This window comes from Hevea brasiliensis, chromosome 3, assembly GCF_030052815.1.
Source record: "Hevea brasiliensis isolate MT/VB/25A 57/8 chromosome 3, ASM3005281v1, whole genome shotgun sequence".
Classification (NCBI taxonomy): Eukaryota; Viridiplantae; Streptophyta; class Magnoliopsida; order Malpighiales; family Euphorbiaceae; genus Hevea; species Hevea brasiliensis.
The window spans coordinates 96,460,495-96,471,016 of NC_079495.1; the positions used below are offsets into that span (position 1 = coordinate 96,460,495).

The 10,522-nt window shown below is 33.1% G+C and overlaps 1 protein-coding gene and 1 pseudogene across 1 annotated transcript; one reads left to right on the top strand and one right to left on the bottom strand.

Annotated features, from left to right (window-relative positions):
- Positions 1 to 11: 11 nt before the first annotated feature.
- Positions 12 to 2,149, bottom strand: LOC110641466 (L-type lectin-domain containing receptor kinase IV.1-like; annotated as a pseudogene).
- Positions 2,150 to 8,122: 5,973 nt separating this feature from the next.
- On the top strand, positions 8,123 to 9,664 carry LOC131178408 (uncharacterized). The gene is made up of 2 exons (XM_058143367.1): positions 8,123 to 8,532; positions 9,298 to 9,664. Exons 1-2 carry the CDS (start codon positions 8,123 to 8,125, stop codon positions 9,662 to 9,664), a joined length of 777 nt encoding a protein of 258 aa, XP_057999350.1.
- Positions 9,665 to 10,522: the final 858 nt, after the last annotated feature.

The window sequence follows — 10,522 nt, forward strand, 5'->3', positions numbered from 1 at the left end:
GTTCACTAATATCCATATAACCAGGAAGACAATGACCTTTATACCAGCAAATACATACAAGACAAGATGAAAAGGGACGATTAAGTTAGAAAATAAAATCAAGTTAAGAAAAAAAAAAAGTAAAAAGAAAGAAAGAAAGGAAGGAAGAAAGAAAATCAGCGGCCCCTGAAAGAAGGGACTTTGCTACAGAAGATGAATGTGAGAGTGCCATGTTCATGGAAAATTCGCTAAAACCTTTAGGGCGTGCAAATGTTAGGTCACTCGCAGAGAGGCCAAGCAATGACAATTCTGGAAGAGGAATATCACACTCTAAGAATTGCAGAACTTGGCGCATGCTTGGTCTAGCTTCAGGAACTGCATGTGAACACAATAAACCAGGTTTTAACACCAATTCCACCTCTTCTGGTATATAATTTGGACCCAAATTTGGATCTCTGGCCTCAAGAATTTCACCTCTGACTCAGAAGGAAAACACCCAATCAAGCAAGATTACATCATCTGCTTGTTCTCTTCGCTCTATTGGCCTTCTACCACAAGCAACCTCAATTAAAAAGGCACCAAAGGCATACACATCAGTCTTTGTTGTGGCCTTTCCAGTTCGAGTGTGTTCAGGAGCAAGATAACCAAGAGTACCAACAATACGAGTAGTTTGAGGATCTGTTCCATGGTCATATAATCTAGCAAGGCCAAAATCTCCCAATCTTCCATTCAATTCACCATCGAGCAAGACATTGCTAGCCTTGACATCTCTGTGAATCACAACTTGCTCCCATTCTTCATGCAGATAAAACAGCCCTAAAGCTACACCTTTTATGACTTTAAATCTTTGGCTCCAATTCAGGGTGACCCTTGGTTGGTCATACAGGTACTTGTCCGGACTTCCATTGGGCATGTAATCATAGACCAAAAGTAGTTCTCCTTTGCTCCGGCAATAGTCCAAGAGCGTTACTAGGTTCCGGTGACGAAGCCGACCAATACTAACGATTTCTGCTACAAAAACCTTCATTCCTCGTCTTGTTTCATGGGACACCTTTTTTACTGCGATCTCAATCTTGGAAGATGGCAACACCCCTCTATAAACCCTACCAAATCCACCACTACCCAATAGTTCCTTGTCCCTAAATCCTTTAGTGGCGATGTACAAATCCTTGTATTTGAATCTGTGAGGCCCATAGTCAAGCTCCCAATCTTCAAGCACTTCTGCAAACTTCCGTTTCCATCTTATGAAATAAACTAAAATTGATATTACTGTGAAAACCACACTTACAGAAATTGTGGGCACCCCAATGGTTAGAAATTTTGATCTCTCCTTTGTTCCAATTCGCGGAAGCTTAGGAAGTTGAGCAAGATCTAGTGCTTGAGCTTGGCCATTCATCTTATAGCTCCAACCCAACACATAATTAGATGTTAGGACAGAGGCTGTTGATGATGAGAAACCAACGTACATGGTAACTCGCAGGAATGGTGACAGATCAAGAACTACAGACAGAAGTGGAATACTGGGTTTACCAATATTAATCGGAGCTAAAGTGACAGTAAGTTGCTTTGTTGCACCATCATATTCCACCCAAATTTGCATTGGATGGCTGCTAGCAAGGGTAAAGTTTGTGAGCCTACCGCTGGAATTAGTAAAATATCCTGCTGGGGCAGCTTCAGAAGACCTTAACCCATTAATATCTATTCCAACATGATTGTCATTGATATCACCGAATTCACTGCCATAGCTATAGACGGTGTCAAGCTCCACTGCAACAACATGGTTGGTATCATTACCATTGTTGGTATCATTAAACAGCCCAAGGTACTGGCCGGGAAAAGATCCAGGGAGGCCTTTTGTTGGTGCAATCACAAAGGCAATCCCTTGACCAATAACACTTGCAATTTGAGGTACGATAGCAAAGACAAAGATAGTAGAAAAGGTGAAAACAGAGCCATTTGAGTTCTTGAAAGTTATTGGGTGTGGAAAAAAGGCGTGACCCTTTTGCTGCTTGGTGTGATTGATAAGCCTCAGAAGGCCGCTAGAGGTGATCTCAGCTGCACCATCAAGGCTTAGATTAGCAGATCGAAAGCCATTGTAGTGGAAACTGAGATCTTCGGAAGCTGCTAAGCAAACTGAGAGGGACACCAAAAGGACTGCTTTGAATAACATGGCTTTTGCCCTTGCATAAACCAATTTTCTTCTTAAATGTTTTTTAACCCCCTGAGGCTGCTTGCATCTGACCATGAAATTCGCAAAGGAAGCAAGCAACGAAACTGGGTAAAGTAGTCAATTCTGCGCGGTAATCATGTCAAGGTAGAGGACCACTACATTAATTCCATGACCCTTTTTTCCACGGTTCAGCTAATCTGTCAATTATTGCATGAGTTGGGAACCCTTGAGCCAAGCTTGGGTACTATTAATTCTGACTTCAGATGTCATTAAATTGCAGGACGACGTATGATTAGCGGCAGATTGAAAATATAAAATAGGATCAATTTTTTTTTTTTGTCTAAAAGGTTATGCATTCATTAACTAATCAGATAAGCATAAAATTAAATACAAATTGTTCTTGAGCAATTCTATTACATTAAAAAGAAGGATCTCTCAAAGCATGAGCTGCTAGATCATGTGCAAATTGGTTACCTGATCGTCTAACATGAAAAAAGGAAACCAAGTTGAACCTATTAGCAAGCTGACGAATATCTTGGACAATGCTTTGAATTTGTAACGGAGCCACATTGTTGCTAACAGCTTGAATGACCATTAAAGAATTCCCTTCCACCATCATCGAATGAAAATTCCTACTAATGCCTAGTAGCACAGCCTCTCTACAGGCCAGTCCCTCTAGCACCAATGGATCCCAAACTGAATCCAAAACTTTACAGCACCAGTCCACAGGTTTGCCTTCCCAATTTCTAGCAGTAACAGCAATAGAACCTGTCCGTCCTGACCTGTCAACTGCAGCGTCAAAATTCAGCTTGATACAATGTTGAGGAGGAGGGGTCCAGGACACAGCAGGATCAACAGTTTCCACAGAAGCATTAATCCGAAGGGATTCCACATTAACAAACTCTTCATGATGTCGAAGGGCTAGAACTATAGCCTTTGCAGGATTTTGTCTGATATTTTGAAAAACAAAATCATTTCTGCTTTTCCAAATGTGCCACATGATAAAAATAGCAATCTGGATAAGATTTTGTCTGTCACAATTGCCCTTAAGAGGCGATAATAATTCCAACCAGCAATCCTTAATATCTAAAACTTGAAGAAATGAGGATCTAAGCCTGAGAGGGGAGTCGATCCAAATTGCTACTGCATGATGACATGAAAACAATAAGTGCTTGACATTCTCCACTTCATCACAAAATCTACAGTTTGGATCAAAGTGAGGCAGTCTTGCATGAATCAGATCATTAGTGGGCAATTTCTCATGCAGCAAAGACCAGAGGAAAATTTTTAATTTAGGAGGCAAATGGATTTTCCATACACTCTTCCAAAAAACCTCATATGCAACGTGAGAAGTAGAACCTGTACTTAAATGGTGGGAAGAAGACATTATCCTTCGAATATCACGGGCTACATAATAGCCAGATTTCACTGAATACAAACCATATTGATCGAAGTGCCATATGTATTTATCTTTCTGCTGTAAATACTATATTTTGTCTGGATCTAAAATAAATTTTTTAAAAATAAAATAAAAATAGGAAAGTGAAAAAAATAATAAGTTTATTTTCAATTTTCGGTTTCAATTTCTAATTCATATTTTTAATTTCAATCTCTCCTTTCTTTTCAATTTCTTTTAGGTTTCAAATACTAATTTTATTTTTATTATTTAATTAAAATTTAAAAAAGTAAAATAAAATAGGAAAAATAAAAATAAAAAAAGAAAGAAGAACAAAAAGGAAAAATCAATCTGTTTTGAATCTTGGTTTCAGTTGGCATTTTGATTTCAATCTTTCCCTCGTTTTTATCATCATTTCTTTAAATTTTAATTCTAAGTTTCAAACAATAATTTTATTCTTGCCATGTAATAAAAAGGGAATTTAAAAGTATACAAAATCAATTATTTGAATTCAATTTTGATCTCACATCTTAAATTTATCCTGAATTTGATTTTCTTTATTATTTTATACGAAGAGGAAATATTCTATTGGATCTTAATTTTAGCCTTTAAATTTGGAATATCCTCCCATTTTAATTTTAAGAAAAATAGAGAATGATAAGAAATTAATTAAAATAGAATTTCATTAATGATAAATTAATTTTTGTCAATTTCCTAAGCTTCCCAGTCATCTATAGAGAAACCTCTCCTCTCCCTTTGACTCTCTCGTAAAATAGAAGCCTCTCTTCAAAAGAGAAGAATGGATCCTCTCCTAAAAAAAAAACTCTCTATAATATTGTCATTAGCTTTCCTAGAAAGAGACTCATCTTCTGTCCTCTCAAAAGGAAAAAAACGTTGTCCCCTCAAAGATTTGATTCTCGCATCAGCTGTCTTCTGTCCAATTCTTGGTTTTGCTCTCTTTCTTGATCCCAAACAACTCTATTAGATTAATTTTAATTCAATCTTAATGGATTTTGTTAAAATAAATAAATTTATTGCTTTGATTAGATGATGTTTGAAAATTTGTAGCTTTAAAATTCATGTTGTTTTGAGTTGATTTCTTTTTACTTTGATAGTGATTGAGAAAAGGAAACCTTTATTGTTATTTGTTGGTCACCAATTATAATACTGGGTAAATTGAAATCGTACTTTGCTAGATAATCTATTGATATATGAATTGATTATTTAGTTTTCTATGGGTTTAAAAATTATCTATAATATTGAAATGAGATGTATGTTTTCGGATTATTTATGATTTACAGAGCGTGGAAAACTTGTTAAATCATTTTAAACCTCATCAATTAATTTTATTTATTTATTTATTTTATTTATTATTATTATTATTTTATTTATTTATTTATTTTTATTTTCTTTTTGGCTAAAGTTGAGTCCAAATTTAGGGCCTTCGAGTGGTATTATGTTAGTAGGGGTAGTCTGACAATTTTTCAAGAATGGGTTTTTACATCAGATTGTGGTTTGGATAGATAATTTTTTAAAAAAATAGTGATAGTTTCATTGTAAATACTAAAAATAAATATTAAATAAATAAAATTAGAATTAATTAAAATTTTGAATTTACTGATATTTTGATCATAAATCTTGAAAAATAAAGTAAATAAATTAAATTAAATTAAATTAAAATTTAAATATCAGAGGTCTATTGATAATTGCATCTTAAACCTTGTAACTAAAAAATATTAATTAAAAGATCAATTGGGATTTATTGATAATTTGACCATAAATCCTAAAAACAAAAAATAAATTGGAAATGAGCAAATTGGATTAAAGGAATAAGATCTCCAATCTAATGATAATTGTAACTTAGACCTCATAAAATCAAATTAATTTGTTGGGCTTACTGATAATTTTATCATAAATTTTAAAGATAAAAATCTAAAATAAAGCTTTGGGGTTTAATGGTAATTTTACCTTAAAATCCTATTTAAAATAAAATTTTATAATTAATGCTTAATGTTTAATGGTAAGGTCACCTTAAACCTATTAAAATAAAATAATTAATCTAATTTTTTGTTTTAATGGAAAGTTCTTCTTAAGCCCTATTAAAGTCCAATGGAAATAAATTAATTAAATCTTTGGGTTTATTGATAATTTCATTATGGACCCTAATTAGTATTTGATGGTAATTTCACCTTAAACATATTTAAAAAAAATCATTTGTTAATTAAAATTTGTTGGGTTGATTGATAGTTTCATCACCAAAATATAACCTTAAACCCCATAAAATGCACTGAAATACAAAATTAAAATAATTAGAGGTCTAATGATAATATTATCTTAGACCTTTTTAATTACAAAATTTAAAATTAATTAATCTAGATCTAATGATAATTGCATCTTAGACCTTAGGATTTAAAAATTTAAAGTATTGTTAAGATTTAATGATAATTTCATCTTAAATCCTACAAACTCAAAATGAAGCATATAAAATCTTTTAGGATTTAATGATAATTTTATATTAAATCTTATAAATAAGATAATAATCAAGATTTTGGAGTTTAATGATAATTTCATCTTAAGTTCTATAAATCAAATAAAACTAAAATAATTAGAGGTTTAATGATAATTTCATCTTAATCCCACAAAATAAAATAAAGATCATGGGTTTGGTGATAATTACATCTCAAACCTAAAGAAATAATAATTAATAGTTTGTTGGGTGTAATGATAATTTCGTCCTACATCCAATAAACCAAAATAATTAAATTAATTTCTCTTAAACTATTCTAAAGGTAATAATAAGTATAAAATGTAATATTATTATCGTATGTAAATTATTTAACCGGTTGAGAGCTACAAATTTTGGAAAGTTCAGCCTTTGGGGGCGTCTCGCTAAATCTCTCACTTGTCTAATCTGTAAGTGATGCACATGTTTAATTATTAAGTTGTATTTCAAAAATAATTAGGCATACCACACACATAACACCCTCAGTCATTTAGACACCGACGATGGGATTAACGATTGAAAGTTGAAAGTTTTCATGATCTATTGAAATCGCAAGGAACCGAATGACGCATTTCTTGACATTAAAGTTTTAATCAAGGAAATGGAGGAAAATAATAAAAGGACAAATGATATTATCTGCATTATATGTTCAACGGGTTCCTGTTTATTCTAATGTGTAATTAAAATAAATGTCCCTTTTAGGAAAACAAAATAAAATTCATTGTTTTTTTTTAAATAAATGGCTTCTATTTTTGACGATACGGATTTTAAGAAAAATTAATTAAAAATTCATTTTTAATAAAAAATAAAAAATAATAAATTTTAAATTACACTTTTCCTCCCATATGTCATTTCCATTTCTAGTAAAGTTAACTTTGGGTAATTTTACTTTCTGCCAATCCTTTAATTCCCAGACAAATTTTATTCCATGCCAATTTGATTTTAATCAAAATTTTAATTTTAGATGACATTTAATTTTAAACCCTGCATTTTTAGATTTTCTTGAAAAACCTGATTTTAAAAAAAAAATATATTCAACCATTTGTCAAATTTGGAAGCCTCTTTCAAAATGAAAAGTTTTCAAAAAAAAAAATAAAAAAAAAATGGCATCAAAATTTACTTTTAGGGCATTTCATTTGCTCGTGTATTTGACTTACCTTAAAAGTGAGACATTCAAGTGTTCCTATATATTTTTTTTTTTCAATCAAAACAAAGAACATATATTATAAAATAAGCTCCATTTCAAATCATTGATATTAATTTATTTGAGCACATCCTTAAATCCATCTACCATTTTAGGATGATGTGGAGTGCCTAACACCTTCCCCACACGTGTAAGGACCCCAAACCTTGAATCTTTGAGATAAAAGTGGATCATTTTATTTAAACAAAAATTTTGAAAATAAAATAAAAGGTTTATTCTATTTTTCCCACAAATTAAAGTGGCGACTCCTCATTTTCTACTTCGGTGTGAATTGCCTCGCAACAGTAAAACATATTGCGACAGCTTGGCACTCCACTGAGGAATAAATTTGAACCAAACTTCTAGTCCATAAGTCCAATTGTGGATTTGTTTTTGTGCTCTAATAAATTAAAGTTAATAATTATGGAGTTTAATTTATGGTATTCTTGAAACTTCAGGTTATTGAGAAAAAATAACTCTGCCACTTGGAACGATGATTGCCAAGAGGCATTTGAGAAGATTAAGAATTACTTATCAAATCTGCCCATTCTAGTCCCACCTATTTAGGGAAGGCCATTAATCTTATACATGGCAATTCTTTGGGTCTCAATGGTCTGTGTTCTGGGGCAACATGATGATTTTGGCAAGAAAGAAAAGGCTATTTACTATCTAAGCAAAAAGTTCAATGATTGTGAGGCTCGGCATTCATTTGTTGAGAGAACTTATTGTGCACTAGCCTAGACTGCTAATCGCCTCAAGCATTATATGTTAAATTACAAGACCCCGCTCATTTCCAAAATGGATCCAAACAAGTATGTGTTTGAAAGTCCATATCTACCAGGGAGAATAGCCAAATGGCAAGTCATACTATCCCAATAAGATATCATTTACATGACCAGAAAGGCAGTAAAGGGAAGTGTTATAGCAGATCTCTTAGCACAAAATCCAATTGAGGAATATGAAGCTTTGGATTTTGAATTCCCATATGAGTATATAAATACAGTGGAGGGAGAATTAGGAGAGCAGAGTGATGTTTGGCAAATGTATTTTGATGGGGCAATCAATGTATCAGGTAGTGGAATTGAATTAGTCTTGGTATCTCCATATGGAAAACATTTCCCAATTGCAGTAAAGTTAAAATTTGAATGTACAAATAATGTGGCTGAATATAAAGCTTGTGTGAGTGGTTTACAAGTAGCCATTAAAATGAAAATCAAAAAGTTAGAAGTATATGGCGATTCAGCTTTAATAATTTATCAAGTGAAAGGGGAATGGCAGACTCAAGATCTGAAGTTGATTCCGTACCAAAAATATCTCATTGAATTAATCAAAAAATTTGATGAGATTACTTTTACTCATTTAAGTCATGACAAGAATCAGTTCGCTGATGCTCTAGCAATACTAGCTATCATGGCACAAATTTAGAAAGTTAAAGGAGTATAGATTCTTCTTATAAAGGCTAGAGATGACCCTGCTTATTGCTTGATGATCGAAAAAGAAGTGGATGGGAAGCCCTAATATTATGATATTCAACAATATATTAAGACAAAGGAATACCCACCAAGAGCAAACAAAAATGACAAGAGAATGATCAGAAGAATGTCTTTGGGATATTTCCCTAGTGGAGAAATCCTGTACAAAAGGAATTTTGATAGGGAATTATTACATTGTGTTGATGCAAAAGAAGATAAAATTAAAACCCATGAGGGGAATTGTGCAGTGCACGCTAATGGACACATGATGGCTAAACAGATTCTCCATCGAGGTTATTGTTGGCTTACTTTGTAAAAGGATTGTGTTGAGTATTTTCGAAGATGTCATAAGTGCTACGTTTATGCTGATAGAATAAATGCTCCTCCTCATCAGCTCTTCAATTTGGTAGCCCCGTGGCCCTTTGTAATGTGGGGCATGGATGTTATTAGTCCAATCACTCCAAAAGCATCAAATGGGCATTGGTTTATTCTTATTGCCATCAATTACTTTACTAAATGGGTTGAAGCAAAATCATAAGCCAGTGTTACTCAGAATGCAATAGTGAAATTTCTTAAATGAAACATTATCTGTAGACATGGCCTTCCTGACAAGCTTATAACTGACAATGCCAAAAACTTGAATGGTTCAAAAGTCAAAGAGTTATGTGATCAGTACAAAATTCATCACCTCAATTCATCACCATATCAGTCACAGATGAATGGGGCAGTAGATGCCGCGAATAAGAATCTTAAGAAGATAATTGAGAAAATGACAATCACGTATAAGGATTGGCACGAAGTGCTCCCATTTGCTCTACATGCATACCGGACTACGGTGAGAACTTCTACTGGGGCAACTTCATACTCACTAGTATATGGTATGGAAGCAGTCTCACCAATAGAGGTAGAGATACCTTCATTAAGGATTTTGGCAGAAGCAGAATTAGATGACATGGAGTAGGTTCAAATGTGTTTGGACCAACTCAATTTGATTGTTGAAAAACGGTTGGCTGCTGTGTGTCATGGTTAATTGTACCAAAATTAAATGGCTTGAGCATTTGATAAGAAGGTCCATCCTCGAGATTTCAACTCGGAGACATTGTCTTGAAGAAAGTGTAACACCCCTATATTAAGCAGTTTATGCATTCTACTGTTTCGGTGACCGGTGTCTATCCGGATAATCAGGATGTCTAGACATATGCTTATATCACCTAGAAAAGCCCTGAACAAAAATTAATAGTAATTACTAGAAGGTAAAATATAAATAAGAAAAACAAATCATAAAAAGTTAAATGAGCCGAGGCTCACAGCGATGGGTGACCTTACTAGGAAGTGACTGCGAGGTCAGTCTAAACCCTAATTTCGAACCCGAAATTATGACATCGCAGTCCTTAGGACTACTGCAAACATAGTGGAAAAGAGAAAATCATAGAAAAGAATTGTTAAGCAGGTCAAATAATTAGGTCAGGGATCCAGAAGAAATATTAAATTATTTATAAACCGGATCGAACCGGCGAGGGGCAATTTGGTTAATTCACCCCTAGAAGTGACTCATGACCTAACTGTCCAATAAAATCGGAGAAATAAAAATTTCAAAATCGAGAATTAAATTAAAGAACTATTGAAAAATTAAGGAAAATAAAAAAAAAAGAAAAAGTTTTATTGCATCACACATATGACATCATGAATGATGTCAAATTCATTTTAATTTACCCACTTTATTTGACCAAGTCAAATTAGTTAAATTACACATGATAAGACATAAAATTCACAAAAAAATTAAAAAGGAAAAATCACTTTTTCTCCTTCTTCAAGTTTC

Coding starts and splice junctions, on each gene's coding strand:
- LOC131178408 (XM_058143367.1), top strand. CDS start 8,123: ATGACCAGAAAGGCAGTAAAGGGAAGTGTTATAGCAGATCTCTTAGCA. Junction 8,533..9,297: donor CAAGATCTGAAGTTGATTCC/GTACCAAAAATA, acceptor CATTATCTGTAG/ACATGGCCTTCCTGACAAGC.